This window comes from Limanda limanda, chromosome 23, assembly GCF_963576545.1.
Source record: "Limanda limanda chromosome 23, fLimLim1.1, whole genome shotgun sequence".
NCBI lineage: Eukaryota > Metazoa > Chordata > Actinopteri > Pleuronectiformes > Pleuronectidae > Limanda > Limanda limanda.
Genome location: NC_083658.1, coordinates 3,419,357 through 3,437,504, shown reverse-complemented (window position 1 = coordinate 3,437,504; position 18,148 = coordinate 3,419,357). Strand labels below are relative to the sequence as shown.

The window sequence follows — 18,148 nt, the reverse complement described above, 5'->3', positions numbered from 1 at the left end:
TGGAATAACTTCAATCAGGTGACTGATGCAGTGGCTCAGAAGGTCAGATAGATAGAAAGCAGAGCTAATGCCCAGTTGCATGGCCCAAATGGTTAGAAACATTACACTTGGAATGTTGGTAAATTTATACAAATTAACATACCAAGTGTAAAGATAAAACCGCCAGGAGAAGCAGTTCAGAATCAAAGGATGCTTGGTGGCATGGAGGCTTTGTGTGCTGGCTGCGAGCCGGCTGGCCAGTCCAGGAGAGCCTGGTTCGAATCCTGCCTGAGTACCTCTTTCAAGATATGTGATTAGAGGAGATAGTGGGTCAGAGTGGGAAGATATTTTAGTCAGAGTGGAATGTTTCAGAAAGATTTTTTACAAAACATATCTCTGTTTTACCTTTCTACTCTGGCCCCCTCTCCTACATTAAGCTCCTCCTACTCTTTTTACTAATCTCCTCCTGTATTATCAGATTGACACACACACTCAGACACACACAAACCATCTCACACACACACACGCCCACACACCATCTCACACACACACACGCCCACACACCATCTCACACACTAACCCACATTGTGTGAGCGTGTGTGTCACTCTGACTAACTTTATCTGGATTAATTTATCAGTATTTTTTTTTGACTACCACCTCCTCCCTTTAAAAACTCCTCCCATTTAAAAATCCTCCCACTCTGACTATGAACTCCTCCTCCTACCCTAACTACCTCCTCCTTCTCTGTATACCACATCCTCCCACTGTGACATGCTACCTCCTCCAGTGATATGTCGTGCATCAGATACTCAGGCAAGGTTTGAACAAGCCTCTCCTGGACTGGCCGTCCGGCTCCATAGCCGGCACACAAAGCCCCCACGCCACCAAGCATCATCGTCACTTGGAAGTCCTCTCCTGGCGGTTTTAACTTTACACTTGGTATGTCAATCTTGATAAATTTACTGCAGCACATAAATAAAGAACCCACAATCTCTGATGTATCAGTACATCCTCTAATTGAGAGACTTGACCCCGGGTCCAAGGGTTTATGAGGCAGGGTCCTAACCATTTGAGCCATGCAACTGGACAATCGTTTATGCTTTCTTTGAACATTTGACTATTACTATACCGTTGGGTTTGGGCATTGATAATTTCTTGGCCGATGCAAGAATTGAACCAATGTGCCACAAGCTACGGAGAATGGAAAACTGTCGCTTGTCATATTTGAATTAAGAACCTTCTTGTCCAAAGACATTTAGTATTACCTCCACACTACAAAAGGACAATGGATGAACTTTAACGGATGTTCTATATCTAGGGTACAATTTTCACAATAAATCTTACAGCGAAACTCAACGGGTTTTGAACCAAGAACCTTCTGCTATCAAGACCTTTTGCCTTTCCTCTACACTACAGGAGAATTCTGGCAAAACTTTAAACGGTTAGTATGTTGGTTTAAGACTGGTTTTAAGACTGGTAACATAAACAACAACCATTAAAATTATTCCATTGTCCGTCTGTAGTGTTGAGGAAATGCTACAGGTCTTTGAACCAGAAGGTTCTTTGTTCAAATCTGACCAGAGACAATTTACATTCTCCCTTTCAAATCCATTCTGGGGCAATTTTGTATTGTTAACATATTACAAATGAACTAGACACATTTATTATGATCATTATTATCTATATCTTCAGATATATTGGTATTTATGATAGTAAATTATATATATTATGGGTTTGGTAGGGCTGGGTGATAAAACACTATCACTGCAATGTTAAGGGACATCTAGTGGTGAAGTTGCAAGTTGCAGCCTCCCCTTCCAAACATGACAGAGAACCTGTGGTGGCTTCAGATTTCATAGAAACTCAAAAGATGTTTAGTTTTTAGTTTTTGCAAATAAAATTAAAACTTTCTTGGAGGTTTGTTATTGTGGTCTTAATGTATCCATCATCCATCTGAGACAGATATAACTATATACTATATATATATGTATATATATATATATATATATATATTTATATATTTTTTGATAAATCCCTGGAAACTTGGTGTACTGCAACGACTAAAATGTGCACACCTGCACTGTGTCATCATAGAATGCAGCGGGTTACATCATGGCCCAAAATGTCTGAGATGGTGAATCACCTCTTCTTACTGCACTCTGATCAGCGGAAAGGAACCCGAGGGAGCAGGGACTCTCCGTCGAGCAGGGGAATTCCTCCTTGTTGCTTTGCCAGGTGCCTGATTTTGCTCTTTGCTGTAAAGGGAAAGTGTGCAGCGGCCATGCCTGCTGCTGCTGCTTCAGAGGAAGGGCGGCCAGCAGTGAGGAGGCTCCCTGGAGATGGTGCAGAATCTTGAAGACCCCTGGTCAGCTGAATATCTCTTAATCTCACACCACTATATTGACATGTATTTAAAACTCTACATCACCTTTACTCCAAAACTCTGCAACTTCACCATGGTGTCTTACCTCACAAGATGATGTCAAGACTCTTTACGGCGTGTTTGCATCTTGTGGCTGCGTGCTACAAATGCACACTGACCACACACACACACTCTGTGTAAATTTCCAGCCAATTATAGCCGAAATCACAAGGGGTTGCACTGCGAGCTGTGAAAGATGACTTTGTTGCGATGAAGTACAATAAAAGACATAATTATGGGAAACGGAGCCAAACACCATCCTGAAGGTGTATCTTGTTATCTAAAGGTCAAGAGCACCAGCGCTAAAACACACTTTGTGCTTCAGACGTCAGATCCGACCCTAAAAATATATTCATTTGATTATTTGTGGTTTCACCTCACACTCAAAGAAAGTTCATGAGTCATGATTTAAAGTTAAAAGGCTGTTATTATGCCACACATTCTTCTCCCAGGCGCCTTCATTACCCACAATGCAAACTAACTACTGGAAGTTCAGCTGGACATTCAGGTGTGTGATAACCGGTGCGACTGTAGCCTCAGGTGGAAACGAAGAGGGCTCTACAGACAAACTCGTCTTCACACCCACCCGCCTGTGATTCAAGAGAAATCACTGGAGGACATTTATCTGACGTCACTCAGCTCCCTCTGGAGACACTGAGCGCTTTATGCAACTGTTTGTCATATGCACCAGCGCTTGTAAACAAACACTTTGATGTGTACAGTCGCTGGAGTTCCCCTTTAAAAAGGAGTGAATACCGACATTGAAAGTGCCACATGATTTTCATCATGTCCTTTTAAACCACAATATAATGGGATCTAAGATAAAGAAGGATTTTATAAACAAGGGCACCGATCACCAGCTCCTCTTTCTTCACAGTTAGAGAGTAAATATCCGTCTCTTACTCTATATTCCACCTCAGCTGTTGCACTGATGGCCCTGGATGTTAATAAGCAAACTAAGTAGTGAGTGGAGTCCAGTGTTTGCACTTGAGCCGCTGCCACTCTGCCAAAACAAAACGATATCAGAACTCCACCAGCCTGTGCCACTTCAGTCCAAACACCTTTTTCTTAACTCAGGTCACAGTGACCTTTGACCTTCAACCACCAAATTCTAACCAGTTCTTCTGTGAGTGAGCATTTGCAGAAAATTTGAGAGAAATTCCCTCAAAACATTCTTGAGATATGACGTTTAAAAGAATGGACAGAAGGACACATGGATGGACAACCCAAAAACATAATAACTTTGGCCACTGGGTGTCGCCAGCGCGGAGGCATTAAAGTCTCCTAATGACCAACAGTGACCAACGTCCACACCCCACCTGTTGAGATGCTGCTGCAGCTGGTCCAGCCGTTGCTCCACCTCTCCGTAGGTGAGGTCTGTGTCGCTGTCGTCCTCCCCGGCTGGCGTCTCCTGACACTGGGCGGGCTCCTCGGCTTTCTCTCTGGGACGCTGACGCACCCACTCATCTGCATCTGGTGGGAGAGATGTGAACGCACACGTAAACACACACAGAGCTTTGTGTCATCTCGTCATTTAACTTTCCTGAGCTCTGATCCCCTCACAGAGGAAAACACACATCTGACCCCCGGAGACCGTTGCACCCTGGCAGAAATCCTCTTATGGCTGCAGCAGCTGAATTATGGGATATCACTAACAAATCTACATGCTCACACACTTTCCCCACCTACAATCACTCCCAGTTTAAATGCAATCCTGCATTAAAGCTATTGTCGTGTTGCTACATGTGGGAGCCTTCTTCCCACTGGATGGTTTTATGAGGATTGACAGTCGTGTGGGGTCAAGCTGTAAACACAAAGCGGTGTGTGCTCACACGCTGGAAGCTGGATGTGAGATTTCCTGCGAGTGATGCAGCTCTTTGTATGGAAGCTACTCAGTGGACTTGCTGGGACTCTGCGGGAGGATTTCATTAATCTGATTTCCTAACTTGCTCCCCGTGAATGGTAAACCTCAGCACTCAGATTTCCTGAAAAGATTTCCTGTGACCTCACTCACCAGATAACACCACAACATGATTTTACCTAATGTTTACTGTTAAACGTTTATTTGGTCGTGACCTACGATCAAACGTGCGGTGACCCCCGAGCTGTTTGCTGGATATAATCCTCTTACCTTTTATTACTGAATGGGTTTTAGGTTTCACCCTAATGACACATAATCCTTGTTTTGATTTTTAATAGGTGTGACATTTCTCCTCTGGTGCTTAGGGGTGTTTTCTAAATTAAATTCTGAGCCAATTTCCATTCTGGTACAAGTTTAGAGGACAAGCTGAATTTATGTGTGTTTAAAAAAGACAGTATAATAATAGAGATTTCATTTTTTCCTTTCAGATACCCATTCTGATACCTGGGGTGATTGCAGATCCCACCAGTGCATTTCAAAAATAACAACTACTATAAAATTCCAATGCTGCTATCGTAATTGGAACATCCCGATAAAATAATTTATAATTGAAATTAAAACAGCCTGAACGTTTTATTTTCTTTCTTCTGTAGAATCAGTTTTTTCTTTGACAAAAATATATCTTCAGGAGGAAGAAAAGGCTTTTCAAGCTGTTATTTTTCAAAAGACAAAAATAAATCCCTCATTATTAAACACAAAACGATGGAGGGACAAATGAGGTGGATGTTTCCATCATCACCTTTATAGCCCTGCTCCTGTGTGTTGTCTCCAGCCGGTGCATCCGGAGCGTTGCTCAGCCCGAAGCCCAGGGAGTGGTCCCTGACTACAGGGTAGCCCAGCACACCAGAACACAACGGCCTCTGCTCCTCTTCCTCCTCTCTGCCTTCCTCTTCCTCCTCCTCCTCCTCCTCCTGCTCTTCAGCCTCTTCGGCAGACTCCCTCTTCTCCTCGGCTGCTGAGGAGGCGTAGATCTGCTTCCCCTGCTTGGCGTCGCAGTAGGTGGCCACCGGCTCCTTGCTGTGGGAGCCTACAGGGAGAAACGGTAATCAGGAAATCTGCTGAGGGAACACCGGCTTCTATGCCGACTTCCTCTGGGGAGGCCCGCGTTGTCTCATTATCTGTGACAACACGTAGCGAGTGTTTTGCTTCGGGGGTGAGGCGAGGACAAACATGTTATGTCACTGACGGTCACTTGAAATCATCGACAATAAATGAATAGCTCATTTGGCTCAATTCCACGTCCTCACACCTGCTACGCACGTTCTCCATCCTCACTTGTGTTAAATCGGGAGATGGCGATACTGTATTCAGATGGCCTGTAACCATGGCGACCAATTAGATCAGCCTGAGCTGCAGCCGAAATGCGGCGTGCTGCTGTGTGGCGGAGGCTCGGTCTCCACGGCCCGGCTCTCCTGGCTGATCCAAGTCAAACACAGAGCGTACTGTCATCCCAGTGCTGAGGGCAGGGACGCTACTGTGTTTATCTGTGGTGCAACTGATCTGAGGAGAGAGATATTTATAACTCCATCACACTGCTCCATTGTGTGATAGAATATCAGGGTTTATTGTGAGGAGCCCATCTTGAATGAGCCTAAAAAACTGCACCAAGATTAAGCTTTTTCATGAAATGTCCCCTTATGAGACCACATTTAAATTCACCAGATCTGTTTTTTTATCTGGATCTGCAGCAAATTGCACACGATCATAAATATCAGTCTCCATATCACAGCTTAGCCAAGTTTTGTGGGAATCCATTCAGCTTTTTTTTGTGTAATCTTGCTTAAAAAAACAACAGTTGACGCTATTTTTATCCTTAAATGCAAATAGTTCAAAAAAGATAATAATGAAATAATTACATTACCATCTTACTGTCAGAAGAACATATTCACATTTAAAAAAAACCTGTCTCAATTAGCATGAAGTCATGACCCAACATCTTTGCACAGATATTAATTCGGAATCACTTTACTTTAATCTCTAATGAAGGTTTAAAGGGACCGAGATGTAACGACACACGCGTGTAGGATTTTAATTGTAAAAGAACTTTCTGATTTAAAAGCACTTGATGATGACTGACCTGTGGACGACTTCCTTTTGTAGGACGCTTGTCTTCCACTCTTCATTTCATCCATGTTGGACTCAGCTGCTTGTGGGTGTGATGTCTGTAAAAAAAGCAGAATATATAATTAAAGCATCTTAATATAGGTCATAAATGCAGCCTCCTCCATGTTAGTGAATGGATCAAACAAAAAATTCATATCAAGTAAATTCTTCTCAAGGATGGTTTCTGTTATTTTATGCAGTTCTTATCAAGCCTATGTATGTACGTGTTTTCCAGTTGGTTTGGATTTAAATTAAAGGCAGCATTCATATCTTATATATTTTGCCTTCATTTCTTCTATGGGAGGAAGTGGAAAAGGCATCGTTCATTTTTATCATCAGAATTAACCTTTGCAGATCTTTGACTTAATTTTGCAATAATAAGATGAGTAGTGGCTGCTTGCATTAAGAACTACAGGTTATAAACGACTTCCTCTCTTGTCGGTGCATCACGTATCTCCTCTTTTTCGATGTAATCCTATTCAAACCTTCTTGTGTCTCCCTCTCCTCTTTCCAATCGTCTGAATGAATAAGAAAAGGCTAAGTTCCCATCCTGCTCTCCTTATAAAATATAAATAAAATAACTGTCACAGGCCTTGCACATGTTTCCACTGCACTCAGTTAATCAGAATTACAGCCTGCATCATCCCCTCTGTCTGTAACGTCCACTGTCAGTGCTCGACTCCAGCTCTCATTCAAAATGTCTCAATTAGCCATGTGCTTTTATTCCCACAACCACAGATACACTGAGGCACTGAGGAGAATTAATAACAAAGCTACTGCTCCAACTTAAATGGCAGAGCTATGGTGCAGGGAACAGACTGCTTAATTCAAGTTAATGGTCTCCACTAAGTGTTTTACTGTACAGCAGTAAATCAGAAGTACTGTATAAAAGCCTTGAAACCATTTCACTACCTCCTTCATCCCAGTAACCGGAGACAGGGATCTGTGCCGGCACCTGTGTGGTGATTACCTTGCTGGTTTCGTCCCGGAGGTCAAAGGTCAGCTCCAGGTTAGTGAGGAAGTGGTCGGCGAACTCCGGGTACATGTCCAGCACCTCGAGGATCTCCTCCCTCTGGATGGTGTGGAGGTCGCAGTAGCTCAGCGCCCGCACGTCGGCGCAGGATTTCCCCGGCTTGGCGAAGAGGTGGATCATCTCGCCGAAGATGTCGTTCTTACCTGCAGAGGGAGCAGAGGTTCAGTGTGGGGAAGAAAAGAGGCTACAGGGCGTAACATTCACCGTTTGTGGTGTATCTGCCTGAAAACAGCTATTATATTATCAAATGTAACTACCTAGTCAACCTAAAATATTCAATATGTAATTAAATGTGTATATTATGTATATGTATATATATATTTCTATTTTGATGATAAATTAATGATTTACATTGTTTGTTTATAAGATTTATTCCTGATATTTCTATATATTACTATATACCCTTCTAAACACTATATATAAGGAAAATGTTCAACTACTGCTGTGTATTTGATTTGCTGGTAGAACAGAAGCTTTGTCATTTCCTTGGTAACTGCGTGTTTCCACCTCCTTAACATTACATTGGCTCCTGGGAGTCCCAGCATGCACTTGTCATGCACGGTGCAATGTAATGTAATGCATGTTCACGCGGCGTGGAAATGGGTAATGGAGCCATCAGCAGTTTCTCCTGCTGTAGCGGAGAAAATGTTGCTGAGTCGTAACTGAACATGACCTACAACTTCACCCTCTTGCTAATCCTGACCCTAATGTGTCAGCGCTCTTCATCAGAGGTTAATAGGCTGCAGGGAAAACAGTCGTTAAAATGGAAAACAATAGCCTCGGTGGGATTCACCTGTTGGGAGGAGGAGGAGGAGGAGGAAGAGGAGGAGGAGGAGAGAGGAAGGAGAGAAGCGGTGCAGGACCAACCCCACGGAACTCTCCAATCCCTTCATCTGCCTCTTTTCTCTCTTATATTTCTACCCCACCCACTCGCTCAGCTCTCCCCCTGCTTCCAGTGTCATCTATCTATTTGAAAGCAATCATGTTCTCCTTTTCCTCTCATCGACACGTATCCCATGTTACTCTCGTCCCACCATGTGTCCTCCCCCACGCTTCTCCGTCCTCCGCCTTCATCTCTGGCACGACTGCAGGCAGCAATCACACCGTTCTTTGAAGTGAGTTATTACAACGTGCCCAACAGGGATCTCAGCTGCCAACCCAGTCCCAGACATATCACAGCAGCACAGAGGCGTGCTTACTTCACTGCCCCCCCCGCCCCCCCGTCTAGGTGAGCTCGGGCTGGGACGACAGGAGGATCTGTGGTGGCTTTTGAAGTGGTTTGGTTTTTGACTTGGCTCATCAATGGCTAATTAGAAATGTTGAGATGTTTTGTGTACGAGAAGTTTTTCTACATTGGGTATGCATGGCATTGTCTCCTTCCTCTGACCTGGTATCCAACAGCCTTTTAAACACATCTATGTCCAGTAGAAGGTTTGACATTTTATTTTATTGTTCAACAGAGATATATCCTGAATAGACCCAGAGCTTGAGAAGAGAATGATAATGATGTTATGGAGGTGGAGAGTATAGACCTACCAAGGATGGCCACCACCACGTCGTCTTTTAGGATTTCGATGGAGCCGCGCGAGACAAAGTACAGCGCGGTGAGCACGTCTCCGCTGTGGACCAAGGTGTCTCCGGGGGGCGCGTGGGTGGTCTTGAACCGCATGGCCAGCGCCCGGAGGCAGCCCTTGGTGGCCCCGCGGAACGCTTTACAGCCCTGGAGGAGGTTTGTGTTGAGGTGGAGGCAGATATCCGCCTGCAGGCACTCGGGGAAACCCTTCAGGACCTGAGTGTGGAACGCACATGGTTACAGTGTGACGATATGAGATACTGAAGTGTTTTTTTATTCTCTTTTACAAGCTGTCAGAGATGATGTGCCGATTTTTAAACGTGCAGTTTGGTTGCAGGTCAAATTGAGCAGAATTTTGGTACAATTGCCACTTGTGTTCTTTCCTTCTTCTCAAAACCTATAACCTGCCGCAGTAGAGAAACGCCTGCAGAGCCCTCCAACACAGAGCTCATGTTTCCACTGAGCCTTTCAGCCGACAACACACAACACTTAGGGACTGAGAAGCTGCAGATAAATGACAGGTTTGTTTCGCTGCCTTTATTCTACGAACCATTACCTGGAATGTGCATGAGAAAAAAGAAAAAATTATAATTAATCTTTAAAACATTCCTCGATATTATGGGAATAAATATTCAAATTGAGCTTTCCTTCTCATCCGAGTTAGCCCGGGAGATTGTTAAAATCAAAATATACAATAAAGAGAATCCAACTTGTAATCCACTTACCCTTGTAAAGACAAAGATAGAGAGCACGGACAGAACGGACTGTAGAGAAACACTTTACTTAAACACGACACCAGGGCAGAGAGAGGGGCTTCAAGGACACAAGGGGGACAAGACAACACTTATTTCATCTTTTGTCATTTACACATACAATACAATGTGCTACTGACAAGAGAGGAAATGCAGACCGAACTGGTTTATCGGGCTCTGACGGCCTCATTATTCGTTGTTGCTCAGAACAAAAGCCGATCAGTAGATTTGGAAAGGAAAGACTGAACAACACTTGGCAAGCGCAGGTGCCGCCGCGGAGCGTGCAGCCAAGCCTCCAACGGCGGGAGGGAAACCTGGCAGCGCCCGGCGCGGCTGTGCCCACTCCCACAGGCATGATTCACTCTGTCTCTGGTAGCAGATGAGCATCATGGGGTTGTGTTTGAATACACAGATTTCATGCAAAAGACAGGGACCTGGAGGCAGGGCCACATGCAAGTCTACCACTGATAGACTATTACTGTGGCCTGCAGGAAACACTCAGTGGTAATGTGCCTTGGCATGCAAGTTTATCTGGTAAACCCATTTATGATGCAACAGGTTACAGTGTGTTTGGGTTTGTCTATGTCCAGTAAGTTGTGTAACAGATAAAAGAGTGCGGCACCTTAATAACATGCATGTTTGGGACAATAGTGACAAAAACCTCAACATTACACATGTGTTGTCTTCTGTGTGTTAAAGCTAAGAACTTAGAGCATTCCACTACGAGTGTCAGGCACAGCTAAGCTCTACCACTGAGCAACATATGGATGTTAGTTGTGTTATTACATGTACCTCCTGCTCTTACCAGAGTGGTGGGGTCATTCCATTTGACATGAGGCAGACATGGAAAAGACAAACTTATATAAGAACAGCATCATGATGACAAACGCTGCAGTTACCGTGTGCATGAGAAGCAACTGCAGCTTTCATTTCACCTGCGGCTGTGACAAGAGGTAAGAGCATCTTTCAGGGACAAGATATTTACTCAAATATGGTGAAAAAATCACACAAATTAGTCTCGTCCTCAGACTAAATCAAACACACACACACACACACACACACACACACACATACACACAACCACACACAACCACACACACTCTCCTCTCGTACCATATTCATGTCGATGCCGTTGGTGTACGTCCAGGCGTGTTGGAAGTACTCCTCCAGCCGCTGCCGCAGCGGGTTGGGGATCTGGTGGAAGCGGATGAACTCTTTGACCCGCAGCATCTGGAGGTGATACCTGGCTGTGCCCGAGTACAACCGCTGGATGATGGCGGACACGTTCCCAAAGATGCTGGCGTACATTAGAGCTGGGAGAGAAGCCATACAGGTGGAGCGTTGAGCTGTGGAAGCTGAAGCTGCTCATATAAAATATCTACATCTTCTTCTGTTTATTCTAAACACAGCATTTGCTTCCTGATGCAGAGCAAAGGCTTAAATTAACTGTGTATTATGGGTTGTCACTCTGTAGGCTCAAATGTGAGCTTGTGGTATTCTAATATATTCAAACCAAATGCAATGTACAATTTGTTCGAAACAAATTTGTGAATGTTTCCTTTAGAAGGTTTAACTATCGAAAAAATGTCTTGTATCAGAGTGCTTTTCTTTAAAAACACTCCATTAAGGTTAAGATTCTCCATGAAATACAGTGTGTGTGCTGCAGCCTGGTTTTCAGCGATGACAGGATCATAATAACTGTCTGAGTGTGACTCAGCTGCTCACTCACATCCAATGAGCATGACGCAGATGGAGAAGATCTTCTCAGAGTTGGTGTTGGGGGAGACGTTCCCGAAGCCCACACTGGTCAGACTGCTGAAGGTGAAATAGAGCGCTGTGACGTACTTATCTTTGATGGAGGGACCTGAGCTGGGGTCGCTGTAGTTGTACATTTTTCCTGCAAGGCAGAACACAAATAGAGTACGTTAAAAATACTACAAAATGCGTGTGTCGTGTCTTTGGCATCAAAAGATAAACAAAAGGTCACCTATGGACACCCCCAGGTTGTCCAGCCATCCGATCTTGTGCTCGAGGTACGGCTTCTCCACGTTGCCGATGGCGTACCAGATGCAGGCCAGCCAGTGGGCGATGAGGGCGAAGATGCACATGAGCAGCATGAGGACAGCGGCGCCGTACTCTGAGTAGCGGTCCAACTTGCGGGCGACGCGCACCAGCCGCAGGAGACGGGCCGTCTTCAGCAGACCAATCAGAGTGGTGGTCTAAGAAACAGAGGGAAATCGGAATCAGGACAGTTTTTTGCTGAAAATCAAGATCATGGATTTTTTTTAAAGGTGATAATCTTTTTTTTTAATAAAAAAAATCTGAAATCAGAGGGAGTTTGCTGCAAAGTGAACAAGTTGTCTGTCTGCTAGGGAAATCATGGAAATCGTGCTTTAAGAGAAAGTGGAATAAGGACATGAGGGATGATGATGAGGCACTTTTGAACATGATGATTGCAAGAAGATTTTTTTACAGCCCCTCATGTACAGTGCACACACATCGCCTTCTTTAATAAGTAAGGGACTGGGGAGGGGGGGGCAGCATGCAACCACAACTTAAGTCCTGATCTATAAGTGGTGTACAATCTGTAAACACAATAAGTGAGACTTCGGGAACGCTTATAGGTCGTACCGCTCCCTGTCGCGCCTGACAATTATCTTAATCTCCTCGGGGAAATCATTACCCGCTGCCACTTACTGTAGTTCTGCCTCCTCACGTCTACGCTCATCGACGCCTCACGTACAGGTGAGAGTAAACACCACGTGGATTATTCAAAGTGGAAGCTAGAGGGAGGCTGGTGGATTTTTTTGAAGGGAGATGAATCAAGAGGGAGGCGAGAAAGACGGGTCCATTAAATCCCCTGAATCCCCGGCATCACTCACCGCTGCGCAAAAACAGTGAATAAATCATACGCAGAGAAAGATGAGGCCTGAATGATCTGCTCCGAGCGTTCACCAGCAGCGCCATGTTCTACGCAGCCCACAAAGTGTAGTGTTGATTAAAATCTGGTCTCACAGTAAGTCGGATGCGTTTTTCCGCTGAGGAGTGATACTAAATCTCCCATTAGCAACCAGCTGTATTAAACACATCCACTGAATATCCCTCAGGCCATCTGGCGCTTTAAAACACCACCAGAGCTTTGGATGTAAACTTTGGATGTAATTGACATTGACACTTTCACACCTGAAACCAAGGTTCATGTGTTTTGACTATTGTCTGACAAACATTTCTTTCTGTCGTCATCACCTCTGCTTCACATACATCTGCCGTAAAAGCCTGTGTGTGCTGTAGTGAGCAGGAAAAAGTTGGTTGCATTTGTTTACGAGCACAAATTCACTCTGGCCTGATCAGGAAAAAGACTTCAGGATTTGCAATAACCTCCCATTTGACCACTGCGTGATTGTGAGTCTGGAAGTCAAAGGCAAATAAGCCTGAACTGGATACTGATATGAAAATGACGGAGAGGCTCAAAGGCCTCCGCAGGCAAATTCACCACCGCGCCATTTGTTTTCATTTGCCAGCTTAACTCTGACTGAGACTCAGAAAAAACGAATCTCTCCAGGGTGATTTTAAAGCTGCTATGTTTCTAATGCAATAAGCAAGAAAGAGAACAAATCTGAACATTGTCGAAGACGGTTTCCAGGCAACAAAGGTGCATGAGATCACGTCTAAAAATAGTCCCCGTCTCTGCGCAGAGGGCTAAAATAACACACCTGAAAGACGAGAGCTAAAACTGTACATGGATGTGTTATTTTCAGTTTCTTCTGGAGAACGGAAGGAACTAAAAATACATTTTTTTGTCAGTGTGAGCCGTGACGGGAGGACACGTTCTGTCAGCGCACCGGTCGTCAGTCTGCGTGAGGAGGACATACATGGTGCCGCGGTGCCGCTCAGCTGTCGGCTCCCTTCTCTCCAGCTGCCAGTCAGCGGCAGCCTGCAGCCACGGACTCCCTCACAGAAACACACCTCGTCTTAAATACTGACTCAGCAATCCAGCGCACTGACAACAGGGCTTTGTGTGTGTGTGTGTGTGTGTGTGTGTGTGTGTGTTAATATCACATATCCTTCACACATTTTACATTTAGTAGTGTGATTCTCCTCAATGTGTTTTGGTTCTGCCTCAGTGTAAAAACTAAATGATGTGACTTCATTATTGTAACGTCATGTCTTTTTTCTCATATTTTGTTCTCTGAAAATGTAACATTTTGACTTGGAAATTATAAAATTGCATCTTATCGTCCTCCACTCTATTCTCAGTACATACAACATGTATACAACTGATAATACTATGAAAATAAAGAATATTACAGGTTTAACTCTCATAACCGTAGGACTATATGTTTTTCCTCTGAAGTGGTTGTTTTACTCTGTCTACTGTACAGTAGATGTTCAGTATCTCAGGCTCATGTTCAGATTGATGTCCTCTGCTGTAACTGCACTCTCTGAACCTCTCTCTCTGAGCATTAGATAACTCGCTCAGCCGACTCCCATCGGACGTACACGGACAAAATAGTTTCTCGCAGCCAGATTGGCGAGGGAGGCAGAGACCTTTTTAACTGATTGTGATCGCCCGAGGCCTTCCAGTCCTGGGAGGGAGGAGGGAAGCAGATGTGACAGCCGAGCGTCAGATTGGTTTAGTTTTGTAAACATTCAAAGAAATATGACCGCCGGAGTTGTGGCTGTCGTGACACATGAGAAACCCAGATGGGACGGATTGGCTGCAGCTCTGGCATGAAACAACGCAGACGGGCAATGTGTCAAAGACGTTTGTGTGTTTGAAAAGTAGAATCAGGAGCATGAAACTGTCCCAACGTGAGAAATGTCAGGAGTAGATGACAGATTGATAAACTGACTGTCCCCCCCCCCCCCACTCACCTCATCTGACCCGGAGCCGAAGATGAGCAGGTCAAAGGGGATGGCGGCCACCATGTCTATGAGGAACCAGCCTTTAAAGTAGTGGATGGCGATCTTGGCCGGGTGGCTCACCACCTCCTCGTTGATGTTGACGTAAGTGGTCCTGAAGTTGATGAGGATGTCCACGATGAACATGATGTCCACAATCAGGTCCACCACGTTCAGCGGCGAGCAGGCGTAGCCGCACTTCCGCCTCCCCTGCTCCTCGATGTCGTTGAGGAGGAAGGCGGCGGAGTAGGGCGTGAAAATGGCCGTGTAGATGACCAGCAGCAGGATGAGCCAGTCCCACACGGCCTTGAAGGGGCTGTAGTGGAGGATGGTCCACTTGTCGATGCGCGTCGTCTGGAGCTTGTACTCGGGGAGAACGTCTGCGCCCAGAGACAGAACCTGAGGAGGAGGACGGAGAATTTACCAAAGCAGAAGATCAGAAAAAATGAATACTACTCAAGTGTAAAGCAATATATAGTCATTGTGTCTCTCCTTCCGGGGTACAGGGGTTCAAAGAATGGCAAATAGATTCTATGGGTCCTGAACCAATAAGACCAGACGATAACACTGTGGCAACTATATTCAATTCACATACTTTAATGAAACGGAATCTTATGTTAACACAACTTTTCAACTGCCTGAGAAAACAGGAAGTTCAAGTTAATTTTTATGGATTCAGTTCATCAGGAACAGATTCTACTTAATAAATTCAGTCAAATAGAAATACAGTCCAATATACGCCTGCAAGTATTAGATCAATGAGTAGATTAATGTGGATGTATGAGATGAACTACCACTGTACATGCTGTCCCTACCCTACAGTCCTAATGCATGTGCAGATTACTCACCAGATAAATCATTCAGGTGGTAAGTGAAGGATGAAAAACCTGCTTCTGGCCAAATAATTTAAAACTTTTACCGTGCATCAAATATTTTTTTGCACAGAAGCAGGACCAGGATTTCATAAGCTTGAGAAAAACACTAAGATTACAATTACAGCTGAATAAGATCACCTGGGGGAAAAAAGTATCTGGAATCTTGCAGAAAACTAAACCATTTCAGGTAAAAAAAAAGAAATAATCAGCCTCCATGAAATCACAATGTGTATGAGAGTAAAATCCCTCCCAGCCACTATCAGTACCTCTGTCTTTGCAGTTATCATATATACCCACATGGCTTTTAACATCAATATTATAGCAGCGTCACGGACCATTTGGGATAACAGCCCCAATGACTCGGAAGTAATTACAGGTGCGGGCGGAGGACACATCTATTCATCTGTGTCTGACACTTCAATAAGCAGCTCTCACTGCTGATTATTGTCGCTGCGAGGTAAAGAACATGAGCTGCGAGGGCAGAGAGACAATTACCGTGCGACAGTGAGGAGCGAGGGGACGTGACAGGAAGAAGGGACCTGAAACGACTCTGGCATCCGTCGCCTATCACACGTCCCCGTTATCTGTGGCCCGGTCGCCATTACAAGCGAGAGGGGGAGGACCGAGGTTACAGAGGGACGATCTAACGCTCGAGATAACGGCTCAAGTGTTAATAATTGGATTGGTTATTAGAAACCCTTTGCGTGGTGCTGAGGGTCAAACGCTATGGGATAACCTCTGGAATCAATCAGAAACCCACAGTACAGACAATGGGAACGTGTTCTATTATTCATCGAGCTGCCACTTTATTAAGGACGGGCGATTTGAATGCTTTTGTTTCACTTCGGCCACAGGTCAAAGTGAAATTACTGCTGACTTTTGTTTGAAGATAGAGGAACAAGTACAAAACAGAAATTACACCACATACAAATTGACCTCAATGTTTTCAAGTTGAATGCCTCCAGCGACCACTGCAGTGTCAGTGTCTGTGTTTCTCCTCACATGAGGTCACCATGACCTTTGACCCCTGATATCTAATCAGTTTAAGAAATTCTCCGTTAGATGTCGCCATAACAAGGCAGCGTCATCATGCAGAGTATGATGACCAGTGATGATACAAACAAGACGGTAACTCTGTACCACACCAGCAGCTTTGAGTATTGATGTGTTACAGCTCGGGAGCCCGGGAGGAGTCGACTGACGGCAGAATGACAGTCTGTTTCTGAATAAAAGATTCCATCTTAATTATTTAGCACACCTACTGTAGCTAAGTGCACTTGGCGCAAATGAAGTCCCTGGTGAGAGACTGCTCGGCTTGTTCCTTTGTTTGGCTGCGCTTCAAGCAAACATGCACACGAGCATTAGCTTTCTCCCCTCCGCTGGTTCTGTTTCGGTCTGCACTGTCGGGGTATTATTTATGAGCGGAGGGTTGTTCCATGTTTCTGTGGTAAATCCTCCATCATTAAAATATGACGCAGGCATCACCGGTTTGATTTCGGATTCAGTTTCAATCCAAACACAAACGGAAAATAGTGCTCGGGACGCATGCCGTGAGAAAGTGTAGGAAACAGCATGCGAGCTGTACGAGTGTGTTTCTACATTTGCTTGGTGAGTGAGCCCTCTAGTATCTGCCTGTGGGAGCCGGGAGAGTGTGTGTGTGTGTCTGCTCAGGCGCATTGATCGTGGCTTCACATAAGCTCAGAGGAGTCCGGAGCTGCTTTCAAGACATCTGCTGTCGCTGTGTGTTCCCCGCAGTCGAGTGTGTAGAGGAAGTGGAAGATCTGTGCCATCCCTCCATGTCTTGTGTGTCTGTTTGTTGGTTTAACATTTAAAATTCCTAACAGCGTGAACCTAGTGGGAGACCAGGGGTGTTACTGGTAAACATGAATCTGACAATGAAATGTGATATGCACAGACTCTATAAGAAGATCAAAGACGCGTCTCTACTTCCCAAAATATCTCGGCTACGAATGCTGCCATCTTACACGTGCTCGACTAATCCTCAGTCAGTCTCAGCTGTCAATCATGACGCTTGACCCCTTTGTTTATAGCATCACATGACTAATTAAACGTACAATATGTAACTTAGACCACTATAACAATAACAAAAAACGTGTTCAAGTCAACAACATATATAACATAGGTGTAGTCAATTGTAGACATTTAAATAAAGAATTGTTACACATTATATATTTAAAACCAAACTTAACACAATTCAGTGTGATAACAACTACTTTTGGCCCATGTCCCATCTGCCAACATGGTGGAGGCAGGAGTTATGACTATACTGCAGCCAGCCACACATGCACACACAAACACACACACACACACACACACACACACACACACACAAACACACACACACACACGTCACTCTTTAACCAAACTCACTTTACTCGCCGCCAGGTTTTCCGGTCGTCTACTGAGCCAAAAGTCCATTAAAAGCACATTACGCAGCCGGTCCTCTGTGCTGCTTCATAACTTTGACTTTAACGCTGGACGCAGAGGTCACCACAGTCGGCTCCGTCTCTGCCGCTGGCTCCAGTCCGAGACCTTAACCTGACGCCGAAACCTTTGAGCAGGGCTC

The 18,148-nt window shown here is 44.7% G+C and overlaps 1 protein-coding gene across 1 annotated transcript in view; it reads right to left on the bottom strand.

Moving 5' to 3' along the window:
* Window positions 1–18,148, bottom strand: part of kcnh7 (potassium channel, voltage gated eag related subfamily H, member 7) — a 51,797-nt gene that overhangs the window by 7,536 nt on the left and 26,113 nt on the right. Inside the window, exons 8-17 of the mRNA XM_061066994.1 lie at window positions 14,660–15,085; window positions 11,772–12,003; window positions 11,514–11,681; window positions 10,898–11,097; window positions 10,577–10,579; window positions 8,996–9,248; window positions 7,397–7,602; window positions 6,401–6,485; window positions 5,063–5,350; window positions 3,722–3,875 (exon numbers count right to left, since the gene is read on the bottom strand). Coding sequence (XP_060922977.1) covers window positions 3,722–3,875; window positions 5,063–5,350; window positions 6,401–6,485; window positions 7,397–7,602; window positions 8,996–9,248; window positions 10,577–10,579; window positions 10,898–11,097; window positions 11,514–11,681; window positions 11,772–12,003; window positions 14,660–15,085 — 2,015 coding nt within the window. The remainder of the gene's footprint in view (window positions 1–3,721; window positions 3,876–5,062; window positions 5,351–6,400; window positions 6,486–7,396; window positions 7,603–8,995; window positions 9,249–10,576; window positions 10,580–10,897; window positions 11,098–11,513; window positions 11,682–11,771; window positions 12,004–14,659; window positions 15,086–18,148) is intronic.